Source organism: Copadichromis virginalis, linkage group LG2 (assembly GCF_057382275.1).
Source record: "Copadichromis virginalis isolate Kocher_CV1m ecotype Utaka linkage group LG2, C_Virginalis_male_GT1.1, whole genome shotgun sequence".
Taxonomy (NCBI): domain Eukaryota; kingdom Metazoa; phylum Chordata; class Actinopteri; order Cichliformes; family Cichlidae; genus Copadichromis; species Copadichromis virginalis.
In genome coordinates, this window is record NC_140619.1 from 28,872,936 (window position 1) to 28,895,153 (window position 22,218).

A 22,218-nucleotide genomic window follows, 5' to 3' on the forward strand; every position below is an offset into this window, starting at 1 on the left:
GCTGATATCCAGAAATCCTACCAGTGGCTGGACAAAGCTGGACTGAAAGACAGCACAGAGGCACTAATCATGGCAGCACAAGAACAAGCTCTGAGCACAAGATCCATAGAGGCTGGGGTCTATCACACCAGGCAAGACCCCAGGTGCAGGCTGTGTAAAGATGCCCCAGTAGGGTTGCCAACTCCCTGAAAAATAAATAAGGGACACCTCGTGGCCAGGGCCGGGCGACCCAGTTGTCTTCACCCTTCCCAGTGTGGTGAATTTTCTAGCTCTTTTTTTGTGTGTGAAATTATTTTTTTAACCATTTGACTTGAAGTTGATTTAAGTACATGCATATTCTATTCTTTGTGATATGAACACATGTGAAACAAATGATCATTTAGCCATTTATTTTTAGCTCAAAATGACAACATTAACACAGTAAAACAGGTCTCTTTCTTAAACAGAAGCCTGTCATGCTTAACTTTTGAGAATATAAGTAAATCTTTCTTTAAAAGAACTCTGTCCTGCTTAACTTAAAATAATAGAAAACAATAGAAAGAAAAATATTCTTGTAACAGTGCACATTTAGTGCATTTAGTACAATTGGCTTCAGTTGAGGTATTATTTCAGCTTTTCTAATGCTAATCAGCTGCTCCTGTTTGTAAACCCGCTTGTTCCCATGATTACGCATCTTAACTCATCATCATTATTCATCTATGTATTACTTTTATGTATTAGTCATCTATTTGTTGTAATCATCTATCCTTGCAGTTGTTTATTACACAAAATAAATTATATTATCACACTTCTGGCCACATAGCGCTGATATTCACTGCACATGCCCATATTAACTTTTTCCTGCCAGGTGTTTTCCTTTTCCCATTCTTCCCTTTCTCTGAGGGGAACAAACATTGCTGCTCTAATGCTGGGCTTACACTGTGCGGTTTTTGGCCCATTTTTAGCCGATTTTTGAGTGATCGGACCGATTTTGGCCTTCATCGTGCGTCGTGTAGTATACGTGGGGTAACGAGAAGTGATTAACACCTCACGACCAGCTCCCGATCATCAATCGCTCGTGAAGGTGTCACCACAGGCGCTCACACTGCTCACGCGCAAACACGTAAACGTCGGTGAAAAAGACGGAGCAGCACAGCAGTGCAGCGTGCGATCTGGACACAAGCGATGGAGGCACAACTTGTAGAACTTCGAAAAGGCTCGGATGAGCTTTCCAATGTGGCCTCACAAAATGATCACGACCACAACAACCGTGAAAATAGTTGGATCTACATTGCTGCTCAATCACAGCTGCCTGATCAATGTTTTTCATTAGCAATTTAGCAAAGTTGATGGTGGTGGTGTGTCTGTGTGAGTGAAAGACAGACAGAGAGAGCGACAGATTTTCTGTTATAACCTTCATTTTATGGAGGCACAGTGTGAGCTCTCAGGTCGCATCAGAGCATCGGGAGGTATAGTGTGAGACTCTGCATCGTGACCTACCAACGTCTAACCCCTGCGAGTCAATCGTGCAGTTTGAGCAGGAGCTGAATAACGTGACTGAAAAAATCGCACAGTGTCTGCCCAGCTTTAGGTGTACAGTCGTCCGAGACTTGCACCGCAGTGTCAGCGTTTGTTTCCCTGTTGGCCATGCTTGTTGTTGTGGTCATCTGTTGTCTTCCGGTATTTTCTCCGTAAGCGACCTTTCCTCGACCAATGAGATGAGCGGTAATCTGAATTGTCATACTCGAATTGTCATAAGTGTGGTGTCAGCTCATTGGTCACAAAGCAGGAGAGGGGCTGGGAATTATGTTTTCAAACAAAGTGTTAATTCCATAAACATTTATAGACTACTTTTGATTCTCACTGTATTACGGGACAAAGTGCGTCCCTTATTAGCTCAATACGGGACGTGTACTTTTGTTTCGAAATACGGGACGATTCCGTATTTTAAGGGACGGTTGGCAACCCTATGCCCCAGAGACAATCCAGCACATAACAGCAGGGTGCAAGATGCTAGCAGGCAAGGCATACATGGAACGCCATAACCAAGTGGCCGGCATAGTGTACAGGAACATCTGTGCCGAGTATAACCTGGAAGTCCCGAGGTCAAAATGGGAGATGCCCCCAAGGGTGGTGGAGAATGACCGAGCTAAGATCCTGTGGGACTTCCAGATACAGACGGACAAAATGGTGGTGGCTAACCAACCGGACATAGTGGTGGTAGACAAACAGAAGAAGACGGCCGTAGTGATCGATGTAGCGGTTCCGAATGACAGCAATATCAGGAAGAAGGAACACGAGAAGCTGGAGAAATACCAAGGGCTCAGAGAAGAGCTCGAGAGGATGTGGAGGGTGAAGGTAACGGTGGTCCCCGTGGTAATCGGAGCACTAGGTGCGGTGACTCCCAAGCTAGGCGAGTGGCTCCAGCAGATCCCGGGAACAACATCGGAGATCTCTGTCCAGAAGAGCGCAGTCCTGGGAACAGCTAAGATACTGCGCAGGACCCTCAAGCTCCCAGGCCTCTGGTAGAGGACCCGAGCTTGAAGGATAAACCGCCCGCAGGGGCGTGCTGGGTGTTTTTTATATAAGATTTCTGAGCTTTACAAATATTTTCTTCTAAACATCAACTTGGTAGCTTGGATGTGTTGTCATCTATCAGTGCTGTCCCCATGCATACAGCCGCTGCTGGTACTGTGTACATTTTTGCTCCTCTGTCCAAATATGCATAAAATGACAAATGAAACTTAACATTTTCTAATATTATTCCTTTAATCTTCTGTCTCTAGGTGTTTGTGTATCCACCCAGCCATCCATTTTCTTTCACTTATCCAGGGCTGGGTCATGGGGACAGCAGCCTAAGCAGAGAAGCCTACACTTCCCTTTCCCCGGTCACTTCCTCCAGGTTATCCAGGGGAACACCAAGGCATTCCCAGGCCAGCTGAGAGATATAATCTCTCCAGCGTGCCCTGGTCCAGTGTTCTGCCACTGGGACAAAAATCACGTTGTTTCTCCTGTATCTGAGGTTCAACTAGCAGGCTGCTGTGTGGGTTAAAAATAAGAGAAAAAGAAAGGGTGCACAGAGAGATAAGGAGAAAAACTATAGAAGAGAGCACAATTTAATTCAATGACATGCAGTGGTGGCATGTGATGAAGAGAATGGTAAATAGATGCTCACCCCTGCCATAGTAACATAATTAAGGGATGAATCAAGGTCACTCGATCCATCTCTAAGTATATGATTTTTTTTTTAAAGGAAAGTTCAACTGCTAATCTTAACCTGACCTGATCATTCAGGACTTAGAAATGTCTAGAAGGATTCTAAATTCAATGCATGAAGTACAGCACAGATTTGGCTGCACCTCTTAGTTTTAATGTAAAATGAATGAACCAGAACAATATAACATGGATATATTTAATGACAAGCAACCATAGAACTAGAGGGTTTATTTCCATCTACATGTTTAGTTTACCAGATTTTATGTTATACATTTTAGACAATTACAAAAATAGCTTAAATCTTTTACAACCAAATACCCAACCAAAAAAGAGCAAACAAAAACATTCTCACAAAGTTAAGCTAACACTGTGGTAAAAGAGTTGCTAAAACAAACTCTATCCTGACATGGCGCCATTTACTCATTTAGCCATAAAAAAGACACTGATAGAATCTGCGAAAGAAATCAAGGCACATATGTAATGTGGCAGATAACTACCAGCTTTCCCAATGAAACAAAACCCAAACCTGCGTTTTAAACCATTCTACATAACTGCAACCTCAACACACATTTGATCATGATTCCCAAAGAAAGTTCGTTTTAGCTTAATGTGATGCCTTTTCTTTTAGTTTTTTGAGTATGTGTTATTTAAGTTAACATATTTTTCTACTGATACAGAAATTGTTTTGTGTTTTAAGTGATGCAACTTTGCAGGTACAATGTAAAAGACTTCATGCAAAATGATAATAAACAAAAGGTGATATGAGGTTTGTTACAGCTTCTTATCTGAGGCTTAAACAGGAAATATTCTGTTGGAAGACTGCTTAACAAATTTATTAAACCACCACCTGGTGTCAGGTTTATGTCACAGCTGCCCCAAATTAACAGTATTGGTCATAACCAAAATCATTTTCTTATGTTTCTGTACTGGTTAATCCACCAGTTTAATACAACTACCTTATGTAAATAATATTTTTAATACTAAAATATAATTTCTGTTGTTGTCCAGTGTGCCAGCTTAAATTTGGATAGAAAAAAAACATGAATTCAGTTTGTATTTGCCTAATAAACAAACATTATATATATATTTTTTATATTTTTAAACACATTTTTAAGAGATTTCTAAAATATTTCTGATTTTTAATGACAGGTAGTCTAATAAATTTGTTAATTACTGGATCTGCAGCCTAAACCATACTCGAACATAACGTGAGCCTGGTTATAGGACATTAAGATATTTATAATTACAAGAAAGTCAGCATTACAAATGTACTGTTGTAATATAAAATCCATTTGAAATATTACAGCATTAGTTGAAAATGTTTAGCAGCCTCTGTGGTGATGGGTTAATAGTACTGAAGACAACTAACCAGTGTAACCTGTAGATTGCCAAAAATGATTAACCTGAAAATGTATTTTGCCTTTCAAAAAGATCATTACTGAGTAATTTTAATACTGCATTACAAATATCAATGCGTAGACAACTTTAACATCACTTTCCATTAATACGTATATGTTTGCATATATTGATCCTATGCATTATCAGTCCTGTGTATAGTGTCCAAGCCAACACAGATTACCATTTCACCATTTGTTTTACAGTTCTTTAAAAGGTGTGCATTTGTGCGTGTCTGTGTTTTATTTGAACAGTACACAAAAGTATTTAAGCACCAATAAATGAGTAAGTCTGAGGAAAATGTATTACAAAAACCACAACAAACTAGTTGAAGTCATCTGACTGCAAAGACTTTAGAACCACTGTGCTGAGATGTTGCTGAATGAAAAAGAAACTACCGCCAAAACAACTGCTGTGTGCATGTTTGATTAAAGGTTTCTTCTTTAGAGCGTTAGTCCTGCATTCCATGACTAATATTGATTCAAAGCTATCTAACAAACAACAAACATTTAAGTCAGCAGCAAGGACTTCTACTGTTGTCCAGGAAAGACTGGCAGCAGTAATTAAACATCTTTTCCTTTCTTTCTGTGACTAAACTATAACAATCAGTCAAAACGCATCAAGATTGGCAAACATTTGTCAAGCAACTGAAACACTGGTTTATCATGAATACTGTTAATGGTTCCTTCAAATCTGACCTTAAAGTTTCACTACCTAGTCATCTCACAATCATGGTAATGCACAGGAATGCAAAAATGAAACTGGCGATAGGTAAAAATATACCATAATAAAACAAAACGGCACAAGTCATCATAAACGTCAGCCGTAAAAAAGTGGACTAACATTTCTGAGTGGCTTGTTCATTTAAAAAATGCTTATTGTATGTAAAAATCAATGCACTTTGAGGTTTCAATGAGGGACCACAAGTCATACAAGCTGATAGCATGTTATACAAAACTGTTATGATCATGCATTAGTGAAAACTTACTTACTGACTTAAGATTAATTTAAGAGATCACCATAACATGTTCAAACTATCTGCACAGAAAATCCTTCCTTATGTGCCAGTGACATCATTGACTCTCAGAAAACCTCAAGCCTTTACAAAACATCAGAAGCAGGTTCATCTTTCCCTCTGAGGTGAATGTGGAAACGCAGTGTTTGCGTCCTCTTGGAGAGATTCCATGTCGGAGGATGTGAGAGTTCGGTTTGACACAGGGGCATTACATGGCCGGCTCTGCTGCAAAAAGCAAATCAGCCCCTTGTGATTTCTGCGTGTCTACGTGTCCTTACTCCAACCGGGCCCCGCACCGTTTCAGGGCTGAGAGAGACGCTTGCGTTTGAGCTTCTGCCTTGCCATTTCCTCCTTTCAAAACAAAAACAGAGAGAGGACAAGAGAGTACTGACAACACACTCTTGCATCCGCCGCGAAATAACGTCCATCTCTTCAAGCATCCATCCTGTGAGAATGGACGAGTGCGCACACGACAATCAGGCAACAAGGCAGGCTTTGTTAGTTAGGCACTCCTCTACTCCAACAATGGCATCTGGACTGTCCTCCAAACTAAGAGTCTCACGGCCACGTCACGTCAGTCTCTTCAAAAGCACGGCTGCTTTCACAACAACAACACCGGATCTCGAGTTTAAACATTTTTTTTTAATACTGTAGACCCAAATATGTCCTTGTTCTCAAAGTCTCAATATATTATATAATAGGATTTTATAAAAAAGGAAAAAAGGGAGTAGGGTTGTTGGCATAGTATTCTGTTGCAATATATACCACATCAATATGTACAGATTCCATGCTGCTGGTTAGTAATCACTGCAAAAGAAGAAAAAATGGACTGATTAGTGCGGAAGAATTAAAATGAGCAAATAACTACTGCATTCAGATATTCATGCACTGCAATTACAAAATCGCACACAGGCTGTAATATACTTACAAAATGCTCCTGTGTCAAATAAGCCAACAAATATGAATTCAATTGAATAATACTAAGCATGTGTTTTGACTTTGTTAGCCATTCCCCCAGAGCACTCTCTGCTGTATCAAAATCATTTGGAAATGATTTCATAAGTTAATAAAATGATTAAAAAAAAACATGTTCGAAATTTTAACACTCACCTTGTGCCAGCAGCCCGGTATGGGTAGCCCGTCACGTCCCTGCAAGGTGAAAACAGAAGTTAAAAAAAGCGTGAAAATGTCCAGCGATGCATGCTTCCCTGCATCTGAAGAATTTGCACGCTGCTGATTTTAATGTCGGTTGGTGTGCCTTCACGGTCAGGCGTGTTATATTAAAAATCAAATTTTACTTTTGTTTTGATTTTAAGTCATATGTTACTCTAATAAATCCAGATTTCTAAGTACCACATTACTTTTATTATCACATTTAAAATGAACATTTCGATATTTGGAGAAATACTTGGATAACACGATGGTCGATCTGTTAAATAAGAGGTACAGTCAGCAGTCCAGTTAACTTAGCTTCGCTTTGGATAGGTGCACTATCTTGACAGTACTGGGACACACCTCTTTATCTCTGAAAAGACGTGTGATAAAATGCACCTATCCATGCAATCTGCTTTTAGAAATATTTGGTCATTGCAAAGAGCTTGCTGAGTCAGTTCATGCAATATCTTCATCAACTATAAATGGTATTATTGTAAAGTGGAATTATTTAGGAACTATGACAACTTGACCAGAAAGTGTCAGACCATATAAAGTTAGTTACTGAGTGCTGTGCTGCATAGCACATAAAAGTTTCCTCAGTAAGTGCAGAGCTCCAAACCTCTGGCATTAACATCAGCACAGAAACTGTGCACCAGGAACTTCCTGCCATGGGTTTCCATGGCCATGTAGTGTATATGCTAGATGTTTCCTTCTATTACTAGTCTCCAAGCAAAACGATACCAACCAGCTACAGTAATATTCTAAGAACTGTACCATGTCTCATATGTAACTCGTTGTCAGCATTTACCAAATGTCTGTCTGTGGTTCTGATTTTGCACAATCCTTCATACTGACGAAACTATTAATTACTATTATTTTCTTGATTACACCTGCTTTTTCCTCTTCTGTTTTCTTCTTTGCAATCAAGTATAGTAAGTAGTTCTGCATTTCTGGAACTTGGCATTGTGTGTATATTTCACAAATTCATAGCAAGCTTTACGTTTTTTTGGCTTGATCGGGCCTAGACAGTTTTGCTGTTTATTATCTGTGAACGCCTTTCTTTATTATTATTGTTATTAAGCCACACCCACATGAACAATGTGTTGGTAAATGTCAGTTTATATGTTTCAGAGTTGGGACCAATTGGACCCCCCCCCCCCCCCCCCTCCAAAAGACCAAAATTTAAAGAAGCGTTTAAACAGTCAATAACAGCATCAGTTACAGTGATCAGAGAGAAGTGGGGAAAAGAAGCAAAGATACTGTACCAGAGGACAGGGGCCCTCAGGGCCAGAAGGAGGAAGAGGAGGAGTTGCAGGAGAAGAAACCGCTGCCTTCACAGACTGCTCTTTAGACTCATCGCACCCCTGTTAGCAGGAGCCGAGTAGACATTTAAAGCATAGAAGAACAAGTTCAGAAAAGCAGTTAAAGGGGGAAACAGAGATAAGATATATGCTAAGTGTTTTTAAACTAAAAAGCTAGAGGAAAGTGGGAGTAAGTAAATGAGCATTGCTGCAAAGCCTTTGTGTGTACATGTGTGGGGGAGACATACCACAGGACAAGGCTGGTCCAGACCCGGAGGACCTTGTTCACCCTTCTGGCCCTTTAGACCTCTCTTCCCTACTGTTCCTCTGTCACCCTGGGAGTGATGAGGACAACAGTTAAACAAATTCATACACTTATCACATGCAGCTAATGAAGACAGCCCATTCATACACTGGAAATAGTTTAAGCAGTTTAAGTCAGTCATTATTGTTGCTATGTTAAAAAACTGAAGGAGGAAGATGCGATAAGCTGGAGGAGAACTGAGAATCTGTTTGGACTTACCTTGTCTCCTTTTTCGCCTCGATCACCTTTTTCTCCCCTCAGGCCTGGGAAACCCTGGATACAAAACCACAATCCATAAGGGAACTTATTACCCAATATATGTCAGACTTTATTTAAACTGAAGATACTGTGATAAAATAATGTCAACATGTATAGTTCTTCTTAGTAAGAAACTCACATCAAGTCCAGGCTCTCCTAGTCTTCCCTGCAAATACACATTGAGAAAGATTTTTTTTAAAAATAATGAATAAACCAGCAACGAACAACAGATCTATTAAACACTTTTATGGAGGTTGTTGTGTCCTTACTTTCTCTCCCTTGGCACCAGGAAGGCCCACTAAGCCCGGAGACCCAGGTGGACCTTGGAGGCCATCTGATCCCTGCAGTAAAAGCACACATTCATCACTGCATCATGTCCAGTTCTTGAGCCATGACCAACACATTAGAATAATAATAAAGCCCATTATCACTTACTCTGGATCCAGGAGGACCACTGTCTCCCTTCTCTCCCTTTATCCCCACTCCTGGTTCACCCTGCATTACAGCAAAGCCACACTGAGTACAAGACAATGCATCATACAGCTGCCATCCGCCTCCATCACATACAGATAAACGAGCTTACCTTAGGACCAGGCATTCCATGCAGCCCCTGTAGGACATTGTGTGATGTGAGTCTTTGCAAACTACAGACCTGACTGGACTTGTTTTATCTGAAATGATATAAAGTTATGCTGCAGGTACTCACCATGGATCCAGGGTGCCCAGGTATTCCCGGTGGGCCTGGTGGGCCAGGTGGGCCTGGCTGGGAAATCATCTGAACCTTTAGCACCAATGAAAAAGTGGAAACAAGAAGAGAAGCATATAAATTAAGTGAAAAAAGTGGTTAAGAGTTTCTCAGCTAAATTCAAAACTTTGTATAGTCGTTCCTCAAAGTAACCAGAGAATTTCAGACTGTTTCATGTGTTTACTTCTTTAGATTCTCACTCATTTCCAAAATGAAAAACAATTGGAAAGAACTTAAAACTAGAGTAAAATCTACATCAATGAGTGTGAACATTATTCAGTTCTTTAAAGCAATGAAGTAGATGGTTCAAAACATGCAAATAACAAATAAATAACAATATATTTCCCTTTAAACTGTCTGTTTGGAGGTGCAGCAATCTGTAATGAACGTCAGAGGATTCATGTATTTCATACTCATACTAACCAAGTTGTCATCTAGTCTGCAGTCGCCTTTTTCTCCTTTCTGTCCATCCATACCCTGAGCCACAAAGAGCAGGATTAACTTTCAGCTGTTTTTAAAGTTGTCACCATTGTGTTATTAGCGAAATAGAGTCACTGTCGCTACTTACAGTAGGCCCAGAGAGACCCATCTCGCCTTTCTCTCCTCTCATGCCGGGAGGTCCTGTCTCACCCATGTCACCTTTGAGTCCCTGGAGATGAAGAAGAGATTAATAAGGCAGATGATGCTAAACGTCCCACTGACTACTATATGAAGTAGTGAAAGAAAAGGAGCATGCGTCTGGGTGTAATATACTCTCTTTGTCGCTTTACCTTCTCCCCGTCAACTCCTGCTGGTCCAGGTAACCCGAGCTCACCCTGATGCAGAACAAAAAGAGGGAAGATGCACTCGGTGGACTAATATATCTGACTTTGTCTACAAAATCAGGCTTAGCATGTTTTGGGTATTTATCAAACAATAAATATCAGCCAATCACAGCTGTATGGCTTACCTTTTCCCCTGCAGGTCCTGGAGGTCCTGGTGGTCCAGGTGGCCCCTGGAGAAAAACAGGCAGAATAAAAGAAATGAGCACAAAGCTTTGTTGCATGACCTGTGTTAGACTAAATTAACCTAGCAGCAACTGATTTTCTGGTTTAGCTGATTACAGCTAGTCACCGACTTTGTGTGTCACTTGCTGCCGGGCTGGCGTGCTAACAACAGCTGCCTCTCTTGGTGGATAAAATTGCTCGTGCGAGCTGTGAGACCAAACTCAAACAGATCAAACCAAGACCTGAAAGCAACTATAAAGCTGTGGGGAGCTAAGGAGGTCTTTCTCTTACAAATAGTCATATGCATCATATAAAAATATGACACTATAATGGCTTTAATTAGAGCTGCAATTTTCAGACAGTCCCTTAGACATCTTCTGCATTTTTTATCTGCTCACTCTCACACTGTTTATCACAGTGAGGCTGGTAACTCATTATAAAAGGCCCAAATCGTGAACACAAAACGCTATAATTCACAATGTGGGCCTGACAGTAAACAAGTCCAAAACCTTCCTTCATTCCTTTTTGCTGATCACAACCAACTTGAAGCAATTTTTATCTTACAGAGATTGTAAAAGAGCTCTGAATGTGGTTTGTGCTACACAATAGTCTGGCACGGCTCTCTGTGATTGTCTGAATGATGGGACTGCTGGAGAAAACATTCATGTGACTTTATGTAACCCTAATGATGAATGAAGAATGGCGTGCATATATGTAATAGGCCATATTCTTCCCATGCAGCTCTGCCGTTATGCTATGAGTGATAGCTCTTGTAAATCACTCCACTTAATCTTTATATTCACAATGCTACACTTGTTATTCCTCCTTGTAAAGGCTCCGGTCATCTTGAAGCAATAAAAAGGAAAAAAGCCAAGTCGCCTCCCAGAGGTGTACGATTCATTTTCCAGTTTCTAACTTGTTGTTCGTTCTCAGCTTTTAAAGCCATGGAAAATGATGTTTACAAGCAACTATTTGATCCCAGACACTCCATCACTGGAAAGTGAATGCTATTCATCTGCAAAATGACTGACAGTGACAAACAACCCATCTTAGCATTGTTTTAAACCAAATTCATCATCACCTAACATTTCACAACAAGCACATGAAACGCTGCTTTTCACACAAACAAGCGATCAACTCACAAGGTGGGTGGCCAGTGAGCGCTACCTGCTCCGTGGAGCCCTGCGTGTGAATTTGTGCCAACTAATTCGCAATGGCAAATAGCTTCCGATAAGATCTCGGGTCCATGCTTTCACCAATCCCTTTGCAACATTCTTATATTGCTTGTATTGATTGTTGCATGCAGGAGCTCAGCTCCAGGGGGACCTGGTTCATAATTGTTTTAAATCAAATGCATGCTCCACTTCTCAGAGAGCCATCTGCCAGTAGCACGTACTGCGGTGTACAGCAGGATCAAAGAAGCTGGTGTCTGAAGAGAGTGATGTGAGACTGTGTTGACAGTGAGGCGCTCCCTTCTCTATGTGCTAGCACAAAGTAAAACACACCATGCTGCCCTGTAGCAGGTTTCAAACACATACTTTTCACATACATGCCATAAAAACACAGAAGGCTTTTGATTTTTCTGCATAATTAATCAAAGCTCTTTAGGCTGCATGTCATCTGATAGCACAGCGGTGCTTTATTTGTAAGGGCTGTGCTTTTTTTTCTGTCCCAAACAAATACACAAGAGACTCTGGAAAACTGAGACACTCAGTAATGCTCTTTAGATGTGGCCCCTAGAGTGACATCCAATACATATGAAGTCCAACACTCTTTGTTGAGGGCATCTACAAACACAAACAAAACCCATTAGCAAGAGAAAGCGGGCGATGCAGTAAATACACAAGAGATGCTTAGATGCAAATCTGTGCATTGGTGTTAGTTACTGGTCACACCGCCAAAAACATGCAGCAACAGCAGCAGCAGATTACCGAAACACTGATGGTGTTGATGGCCTGTCGAGGAGAAATGGCGACATGTTTAGTTTTTGGTTTCTTTTTACCACACTGCCAGCTCTGGTGTTATTTACTTATTTACTTGTTTTGAAAAGCTCTGCCTCAATCCTTATGTGGAATTCAGTCATAAGCGGCTGAATGAATCGGGTGTCGCTGACACCGACACTTGAATATGACTCACCTGCAAAGCATCTAGAAGCTTCCCATTGAAGTCGATGATGTCTGAAGCACCCGGGGTGCCCTTCTCACCAGGAAAACCCTGAGGCAGAAAAAATAATAATGTAGGAATATTTTATATAAATGTAGAGATGCATAGATGGCTCAGCATAATAGCAGAAGGACAGAGTTGGCCCTTAAGCATAACAAATAACATACCATGGCTCCCTGTAGTCCTTGCTCTCCTCTTTCTCCTTTGTCACCCTGTTTGCACCATGAACACCATATTATGGTAAAACTCTTTCATAGCATAATTGTTAGCATTATTATTGATCATTATTATTTCAAAAACAATTTCAGATATGTTTCTTACCTTTAATCCTGGAAGTCCATCCATGCCTCGCTCTCCTTTTACTGCATTCCCAGGCTCGCCCTGTTTAAATGCACATTAAAGGTTAGAAACATACTTAAAATCATCCATGTCAGAGACATGAGAGTGGTAGAGTAAAGCTCGGCTTTACCTTTTGCCCCGGGACACCCTGTTGTGGATAACCAGGCTGCCCATCTTCTCCCTAGCAATTCAAAAGAGCCATTAAATGCAGAGAGAGCTACATATCTGGCTATATTAAAACAGCTTTTGAGCCCTTTGATGGCAACACTTCAGTTAAGATCAATAGTTTGTTAGCAGTCTTACCGGCCTCCCAGGCAGTCCCTGTGGCCCCTGAGGTGGAAATATATAAAAAAAATAAATTATGAATTTTTCAGACAGTCAAATTATTCCGACTAAAAAGACTCCAACAGCAAAAGCCAAATTGCTTCAGCTGTAAACCAAACAAAATGCGAAACAAACTCTTAAAGCTTAGTGTGAACTCTGCTCACCTCAGCTCCATCGCGACCAGGAAAACCCTGAAAGGACAGAGGAGACATTTAATGAGGTGAATCTACTTCAGGAACATGAATCTTTTTGGCCACTAGATGTCACTTTTCAATAAGGCATTCAAGGCAGTCTGTAGACTTCAGCTCCTTCAGCACAAGCTGGACTGTTTAGAGAACAATTACAGGAAATGGATGAATGATGAGCAGAGAAAAATAACAAAGACAGATGCTTCAATACAGGCCACAACTGGTTACCTAATGCATGGATAAGCAGGAAAATTCTGAAAATTATGCTCTTTTGGCCTTTCCAACAGCCAGATGTAAACCCAACTTCGGTCTAACTTGTTGGACAGCGGTGTTCCCGTGTCAGCAGTGATGATCAATCTTATGGCGTGTCGACCTCCCCAAAAAGGGTTCAAGAGACTTGCAAAATGCCCCTTAAGTATGCATTAAGAGAGTTTTCTTTCTTTGCTTTGACGCCCATTCATACAAAAGAAGACTAAACAAGTTTTATTCTGTTTGCAGTTGGATTTGAATTTGAAGCCTTCAAACTGAAGTCTGTGTTTGATGAGTGTTAAGCCAGTGAGCACAAACTTCTATCCATCAATGAGCTAACATATTTTTTATTTAGCCAAAAAGATCTTTTTTAGCGACTGTCTGCGACAGCCAGGTGGAAGCAGCTAAACATCTGCTATGAAGTCATTCATGGCGGAGACAGCTTAGAGGGCTCTTGTGCAAGAGCCTCTCTCCATTGCTTCCTCACACACAGATACACACACTACTATCAAGTAGTTGTGTTTACTTGATCAGCCAGTGGACCCTAATAAATGCACGATATAAATTGAAGGTTGTTAGCCTTCCATTCAGTAATATGCAGAAGCTGATTAGATATTCTCCAGCTGGCCAGCGTGCAAAAAGTGTCATCGCGATCCTTCCTACTGTTTTCTGGACCCGTTTTACTTTCATCTTTTTGGCACTGCTCTTTCTTTCTCATCATATTTCCTTACCAACATCTATCCATCCATACAGTCATCAATCCACCCGAACCAACCAATTGCCAATTAACTTGACAATTATCCTGTGGGAAGCCATGCAGGCAGAACATGTAGACCCTGCTGATTGGAAGGTTAAAACCCAGTACCTTCTTACTTTAAGGTGACAGAGCTACCCGACAGCATGAGACATTTCATTCTATATAACAGATAAAAAACGATGGAGGTTTGAGTACACCAGGGCTGGCAGTCTCACTCACTTTCTCCCGCTCGGCCCTCTTAGACATCTGCCTACAACATGGAGTGGCTCTCTGCAGGCCTCTGTGCTTTGTTTTGCTGTTTTGGGGTTTTGCAACTCCTTTAATCAACTTGAAGAGCACATTTGCAATCGACTAGGTTACAGGATGGGCCCCCTTTTCTCTTCGACCCGTCTGTTTTTTGTCATTTTCTGAGCTGCGCTGGCTTTCCCTGCTGTTGGTTCAGCAGTTCTCAAGTGACCCACACCGAAACCAACATTTTTCACTTGAATCCCTTGCTGTCCTCTTGTGCCAGTTGAGGGTAACAGCGCATTCATTCCTACACTTGAATAAACAAAAATTACCTTCATAGTCTCCTTCTCTTCAATTCAATAACCACAGCTGCAAGTTTTGCTGCATCTGAACTAGACCCTGGGAAGCAAAAAGTTAATTTTAAGAAACGAAAACGGCCACAGGCGAGGAGTGTACTATTGTTTGGTGAGACCGGCAAACTGCCCATGAACTCACCACAGTGCCATATCAGTTTCAGCGTGCACAGCAACACAGTTGTGGTAGGAGGGTGGGAGAATGTGGATTTGGAAAGGGGGGGTGTTGGAGAACTTTGTGGCCGCTAACTTACACAAAACAGATGAGGCCAGGAGTAGACTTGCTATTCTGGGACTTCTTTAGGTAAGCCACAGCATGCTGGCAAATCCCAGAAAAATGAGAATAGGGGTTCATTGCCATTTGCTGTGTACACCCTTACCCCTTAAATATATGTATAGGATTCCACATTTACAGGTTGGAGCTACACAGTTTGCAATCTATCACAGTGTTGTGGTTAAAAAGTATGATGGGAGTAACAAAGCCACTGATGACTGAGGTGTTCTAAGTGGCTGCAATGCTTGTGGTGTAACCTTAGTTTGACAGCCAGAAGGGATGGAGTAAGAGGAGATCTACAGTGGGGGTGGGAGGGCATTGTTTTGTTGAGTCAGTGTGGATTTGGCTCTTGTACAGTACTGTGCAAAAGTCTTGAGGCATCCATCATTTCTTCATATTTTACAAGGAAAATGGGAAATACGTGCAGTGATTTATTGAAACGTCAGCAAACACATGGAAATACTGACTTAAATACAAGCCTGAAAGTCAATATTTGGTGTCGCCACCTTTATTCTTCACACAGCCTGAACTCTCTTAGGCAGATTTCTTGTCATTTCTTTAAGCAGTCTTCAGGAATAGTTCTTCAGGCTTCTTGGGGAACTTTTGTTCTGTTTTCTGTCAAGATGAGCCTACACTGCTTCGATACTGCTGAGGTCTGGGCTCTGAAGAGGCCAATCCATGACTGATAGTGTTCCACTGTTTGTTTTTCTATCCAGGTATGCTTTTACTGGGCGATCGTGGCTCAAGAGTTGGGAGTTCACCTTGTAATTGGAAGGTTGTCGGTTCGAGCCCCTGCTTGGACAGTCTCGGTCGTTGTGTCCTTGGGCACACACTTCACCCGTTTCCTACTGGTGGTGGTCAGAGGACCCGGTGGCGCCAGTGTTCGGCAGCCTCGCCTCTGTCAGTGCGCCCAGGGTGGCTGTGGCTACAATGTAGCTTGCCATCACCAGTGTGTTAATGGGTGGATGACTGAATGTGTAAAGCGCTTTGGGGTCCTTAGGGACTAAGTAAAGCACTATATAAATACAGGCCATTTACTGCATTTGCAGTGTGTTTGGAATCTTTGTCATGCTGACAAATGAAGCCATTGCCAGTCAGAAGCTTTTCAGGTTTTTTATTGCATGGAGGATCAAAATCTGACTCTACTTTGCATTGTTCATAATGCCGTCTGTTTTCATGAAATCCTCAACACTGCTGGCTTAATTGCAGCTCCGCTGTGTTTTACAGATGGCTGTAGACACTAACTGCTGTTCCTCTCTGCTGACCTCCTCCGTACATACTGACGATGATCTGAACCAAAAATGTCAAACTTGGACTCATCACTCTATACGACATGTTGCCATTTATTTTCAATTAAGTTCTTGTATAATTTACCTCAGCCGTTTTAACTGTTTTTCTTTCTTAAGAATGGCTTACTGACAGCCACCATTCGACTGAGACCATTTCTGATGAGTCTTCAGTGAATGGCTAGATGCGTCTCTCAGGTCCTGTGCCAGGTTTGCCTCAGATTTTTTAAGAACACACCGCACACCATGCTGGGATATGCCAAGTTTTTAGCTAAGAGCTCTTTAGAAATCACCTTGCTAGTTCAATTTTAGAAATTTGAACAAATGGTGTTTTTTTTTTATCGGTCAGGTAAAAGGCCTGCTCTGAAAATAACTGAAAAAGCAGTCAATGTCCACAGAAGAACTTTGAAAGACCTACAGACAGCCTGGAGAACTGTTGCTCGAGACAAGTCTGGCTCCTTAGAAGCCAAATGTAAAGAAACGATGGCTAGCTCAAGAAGAGGGGTAGAGATAAAAAGATGCTCTTACTGGCTCTCCGGGAAGACCACGAGGTCCATCTTTTCCAGTGTTCCCAGGGGGGCCACGGGGACCTGGAGGACCTGGGGGACCGGGAGGACCAGCAGGTCCAGCCTGACCCTGATCACCCTGATAAAAAACAAGAAGAGGAAAAAATGCAAAAATAAACTACCAACTACAAACTTGTAATAAATACATTATTAAGTACACACGATAACGTAATATATTAAAATAAAACTCCTTAAACGCCCCCATTAACTGATTTGTTTTTGGCAACAGAAGCAAACACTGACATGCCAGCGACCTGTTAAGGTTATACGGCAAACATCAAAGAACTACCCCTCAGCTTCTGCAGCTGTCTTTGTGGGCAGTCAAGGTGTATAATCCTTAATCTGTTTATTTATTTGCCCAACATTTATTTACAGTTGCCTTTCTCTCCACCTGATAAACATGACTGCAAAATTCCCTCGTATTTTAGACCCCGTCGAGTTTCCTGAGAAAAATATTTGGTTCTTTATCTGCTAAATGCTCCACATATGTTTAACAGCTAGTTGAGAACACTGTTTGCTGTTTGGTGCTTGAGAGGAAACGCGGGGGCCTACAGTTTCTTTCTCTTTTTGACGCAACGACTGCCAGGAAAGAGCAGTGAGAGAGCAGAGAGTGAAAGTAAGAAAACAGGGAGATAAAAGACTCTCCAAAGTTCTGTAGAGCTGAGGGAAACTGCAGAGTTGGGTGATAATTATCTGTGTGTCACTGTAAGCCACGGATCTCACAAACACATTATTATTAAGAAAAGCTTTAAATATGCTTTGTGCTATGAGCAGAAATCCCTCAAACTTAACTTGCAATTACTGGCATGCAGCTGGTTAGTTAGTGTGGTTTTGTACCAGGGCACTGGTAATAAAGGACAACAGCAGGAGGAACTGGCCAATAAGAACAGTTTTTATCTGGTGAGTTAGACTGACATTTCAAACAAATCCATGCTGGCAAAACAACTTCATTTGTAAGTGAAAAATACATCTGATCACTGGATTTATACTGCGTGCCATCTTTTTTTACTGAAAATTACCACCATCCCACTGCCTATTTAGGCTAAATTAGGCACCAGTTTTGTCTCCACTTTGATGCTATTCTCCCATCCCTACAGACATGTGGTGCATTATGGTTTGCTTTGTCAAAAACACTTTCATGAAAATGATATGACCAGTGCCTTAAAGCAGACTAGAACCTCATTCCTATGCACTGATAATTATTATGTCCCTGTTAGGCTCGAGCTTGAACCAAAGTGATGAAGTGATGTCGACACTGAGGAGTAAGATTAACGAGAACCGCACATTTCTACAGTGTGGGTGGCTCATCTTCCAAAGATGTTTTCCTATGTTTCAAAACGCTTTGGAGCTCTGAATATAAACACTTTTAATTATTCATTCATGGCAATACATTTTTAGTTGACCAAAAGACAAGAAACACGAGATCAATTTCATGCAACATGACTGAAGAATGTGGAAAAAGTGGGAAAGAAGGGAAGACGCTAGTCAGAACATGAAAAGGAAAAGCGGGTTAAAGTGTTAAGGAAACAAAAGAAAAAGCACACATGCCTTTTAGTTGTGGTCTACCTTCAGAAAGAGTCTCTGAAAGCTGTTGGTCGGCTCTCGAGAGAGAAAGCCGTGGTCAGTTCTGGGGAAAACCATCTACGATGCAAAGAGGTGCACCAGTGATGAAAAGAAAAGAAAGGGGAGAAAACAAGGAGAGGGGATACAGAAAAAAGAGAGAAGAGGACATGGAGTGGATTAAAGTGAGTGCGAGAAGAGCGTCAGTTACATAAGTTGGAAATCAGAGGTCCGCTGTTAACCGTGAGTCCAGAGTTCATGAAAACAAATGCTGCAGGAAAAACAGATAAGAGTTCAACAGCCTCTTAAGCTCTAAGCACAAAGAAAGGAGGGAAAAACTGCAAGAGAGGTGTTTTGCTCCTCTGTCTGCAGGGATAGCGGTAGCTCGGCAGTCCGACAGCAGTTCTCTAAGAGGCACAAACCTTAACAGTGAGAATCTGATTACTGTGCAGGCTTGCATGTGTGCCGTACATAGGAGGACCCTGAAGAGAAGAGGAAAAGGTGAACAAGATAGCGCAGCATTACAGTCATGTTTGCAGCTGTTTCAAATCGAATTATATATGCAGTTAAAAACCCATCAGGTGCAAATAAAATGCATCATCGGCAAATCGTGAGACAGACATCCGTAAAATCTGCAAGTAAGGCCCAATAGCTGTCTTTTGACCCTTGAAAAATCATTTTGGAGTAGTGTGTGTGTGTGTGTGTCTGTGCGTGCACAACATTTAGTGCCTTCCGATCATTCCCACTGTGACCAAACAAAACAGTGGTGGTTTGGCTCTTTCCAGTCAACACAGTAAATGTGTTGATTGTCTGTCAGGCTGAAAGGAGCAGAGTTTTCCTGCTGCCGCAGAGCCTGGAGCACTGTGTCGCTTCTTTGGTTCAGCTCCCTCAAAAACACAAGGGAGGGAGGGAAGGATGGGGAGAAGATCTAAGGGGGGGGGGGAGTGACAGAAGAAGAAGAGCTGCTAGAGAAGGTTCTGCTAACAGGCTCTAGTGAGGGCTGGATGGCTGAGGTTTTTGCACCACCGCAGACTCCACCTCCTCCTCTCTGGGCCTGTGCACCCCTCTCTGCCCACTGTCACAGTTGCTTATTCACACCGTTCCCACCATGAAGACCACTTATGCATATGCTCCTTAAACACTGCATAAGAGAATAGACTGTTTCATGGTGGGTTTCCCCTTTACATTGTTCTCATCAGACTTAAGGCTGATACTAAGACAAATGGCCATTCATCCCTGGAGGCCCGTCTCACTATGGCCTGTTTGCAGATGCTCTCAGGGAGGCAAACTCAGGATTTGGCAGGGGATCAAACTCTCATCAGAGCTTGTCTTTCAATACAGCCCCCAGATGAACCTAAACATGCAGTGACAATGTCCTCTGTATGGATTTGACTGTATGGAGGCTTGGGAAAAATAGCTACCAGCTTTACTCCACTCAACAAAAAGTTGCTTTGGAGAAAGACGCAACACTATACATGACCTTTTTCTCACATCATTTTGGTGGTTCTTTAACATTTTGTTTTAATAACCCTGTTATCCTGTTTTGGTACCCTGGTCTAAGACCAGAATCAGCCTGGAAGAGGCACTAAAAGTGATGGACTGACAGGAAGCGGCACATTGACGGAGATTTGCGGTTGCTTTCTGTTTTCACACATACGCTTATCTGCCCGTAAAGGTCAAAGCTGAACCTTTGAATACAGTTTTGAAATCCCAGTAAGGTGATAAATGAGCATATTTAATGACCTGAAGACAATCCGACTGTTAAAAATAGTACTGAGCAAGCAAGAGATTTTTGTTTTCTAACCCATCTACAGCCGTATCTGTGACAACCTATATGAGGGAGCCAAACCTCATCCACATCTACAGTAGCTTTAGGAGCTGTTGGGTTTGATTTGAACCAAGCTTGAGGTTTTTGGGGCTGCAGATTTATCCAGGGACATCAAAGCTGCAGAGGCCTGGGCCAAGTGCAATATTTATCATTTGGAATAACTATGTAATGCGAAATGCCAAAGGAGATTTAATTCTTGCACAAACTATCTGAAAGGATAGGTGGGGAAATCAAATGGCTTACGCCTTGATAGAAATCAGGAATTTCTGTAATTTTTTGAACCGCATCATAAATACTGTTCCGTTGAGTAGCCACATCATATTTACTCTCCATTTAGCTTTTGGTATAAAACAGTAGCCAGTTTAACTCCAATAATCGTAGACTCTTCTGTGATTCCATTACTGGGGTTCAAGTCATAGGAGATGTACTTCCACATTTCTAATCTACAATCCATGCACTACCAGACCTAGGATAAGCAGTTGAAAATGGATGGATGGACAGATCGAAGGATATTGGTGGTAATAAACACAAGAAACGAATGGCTATGAGAAGATTTTAGAGCCATTAGAAACATGCTTGTAACACATTTTCATGTTCATCCCCACTTTAAAATTCATGTGAAGAAGCGGCTTTATGTGGCATTCTGATCTAAGCGCTCTAAAAAAAAACATTCATGGGTATGTGACCTCTTTAAAGATTTGAAACTGTTTACCATGTAAAGAACAGAGGTTTTATTTTCAAACCACACTAAATGAAATGGGAGCTCTCATGGAGGGAGGAATGATATCAGATGAAAAGGCAGCACTGACAACATAGACCAGATGCAGGGTGAGGTTTCTCTGTAATGTTAAAAAAAAGTAGCTTAGCTTGGGTAAGAGACGGGAGCTCTGGCAGGTTTAATGTTTGCTAATAACGTCATTTCTCATGTCTGGCTTTGGCTTTGGAGATGGGCGACTCCAACCTCGTGTGCTGTCAGTGCAGTTGTGTGTGGGGAAGCCACACTGGGTAAACACACGTTTGCTTTTGGATTTGTGTATGCGTTTTATAGACAGACCGAGACTTTTATCCTTATTTATCCAGATTTTTCCCGCATTGTGATAACAAATAAACCATTTAGTGGTTTTCAGATGACATAAACACTTCAGTCTCCCTGACATTTGATTTTCAGTTTGTGATAGCAGACTAGAAACCAGCTGAGGAAGCTCTACAGTTATAATGAAGCTAAAATACATTAAGCTAATTTCAAGCATAGCTTTTAAAACTGGTGGTTCTGTCTCACAAAAATCATATAAAAGGAGTGTTACCACTCATCTCAGACAGCAGCCAATTAGCATACAGACAGCTCTGCATTGGGAAAACTGTAACTCTGGCTCTACTTAACAGAATTTCTATTTACTGACTTAACACATTAAAGCGTTGCTTCACATGCAATAGCCAAATTTCTAAAATGTCAAGCGTCTGTTTTTCTCTTTAACTTCAATAGGACTGTGTAAAAGCCTCAAGTTACCCGTCATTTCTGTAGGAATCACCTCATTGTGGCAAAAATGATATTTTATGTCTGTCAAACTGTGTTACCTTTGGCAGTTTTCATCGATTCAACTAAAGAAATGTGAACAAATGATGTGTTTTGCGACAGGCGGCTAATAACAAATTGCCTAAGGACACAATCTAAAACTGGTTCTCGGTCCAGTGTTAAGTGGCTTGACAAACAAACAACATCTGGACTGAAAAATGAGTGAAAAGGCAGCC

General features: G+C 41.5%; 2 protein-coding genes across 2 annotated transcripts in view; one reads left to right on the forward strand and one right to left on the reverse strand.

Moving 5' to 3' along the window:
- The first annotated feature begins 1,459 nt into the window (after positions 1-1,459).
- LOC146717540 (uncharacterized) lies at positions 1,460-4,281 on the forward strand. The gene is made up of 2 exons (XM_085477782.1): positions 1,460-2,667; positions 2,766-4,281. Exon 1 carries the CDS (start codon positions 1,990-1,992, stop codon positions 2,506-2,508), a length of 519 nt encoding a protein of 172 aa, XP_085333908.1. The 5' UTR covers positions 1,460-1,989; the 3' UTR covers positions 2,509-2,667; positions 2,766-4,281.
- LOC146717541 (uncharacterized) overlaps positions 3,378-22,218 on the reverse strand; it is a 131,830-nt gene continuing 112,989 nt past the window's right edge. The window contains exons 10-30 of the mRNA XM_085477795.1: positions 19,064-19,123; positions 17,044-17,160; positions 13,345-13,371; positions 13,160-13,186; positions 12,987-13,037; positions 12,839-12,898; positions 12,685-12,729; positions 12,491-12,568; positions 10,318-10,362; positions 10,139-10,183; positions 9,937-10,017; positions 9,792-9,845; positions 9,330-9,404; positions 9,207-9,233; positions 9,059-9,118; positions 8,893-8,964; positions 8,763-8,789; positions 8,585-8,638; positions 8,310-8,396; positions 6,716-6,754; positions 3,378-5,956 (exon numbers count right to left, since the gene is read on the reverse strand). Of these exons, the coding sequence (XP_085333921.1) occupies positions 5,906-5,956; positions 6,716-6,754; positions 8,310-8,396; positions 8,585-8,638; positions 8,763-8,789; positions 8,893-8,964; positions 9,059-9,118; positions 9,207-9,233; positions 9,330-9,404; positions 9,792-9,845; positions 9,937-10,017; positions 10,139-10,183; positions 10,318-10,362; positions 12,491-12,568; positions 12,685-12,729; positions 12,839-12,898; positions 12,987-13,037; positions 13,160-13,186; positions 13,345-13,371; positions 17,044-17,160; positions 19,064-19,123 (1,182 nt within the window). The 3' untranslated portion in view covers positions 3,378-5,905. The remainder of the gene's footprint in view (positions 5,957-6,715; positions 6,755-8,309; positions 8,397-8,584; positions 8,639-8,762; positions 8,790-8,892; positions 8,965-9,058; positions 9,119-9,206; positions 9,234-9,329; positions 9,405-9,791; positions 9,846-9,936; positions 10,018-10,138; positions 10,184-10,317; positions 10,363-12,490; positions 12,569-12,684; positions 12,730-12,838; positions 12,899-12,986; positions 13,038-13,159; positions 13,187-13,344; positions 13,372-17,043; positions 17,161-19,063; positions 19,124-22,218) is intronic.

Excerpts from the sequence above, each read along its gene's own strand:
- LOC146717540 (XM_085477782.1), top strand. The coding sequence starts at position 1,990 with ATGCTAGCAGGCAAGGCATACATGGAACGCCATAACCAAGTGGCCGGC.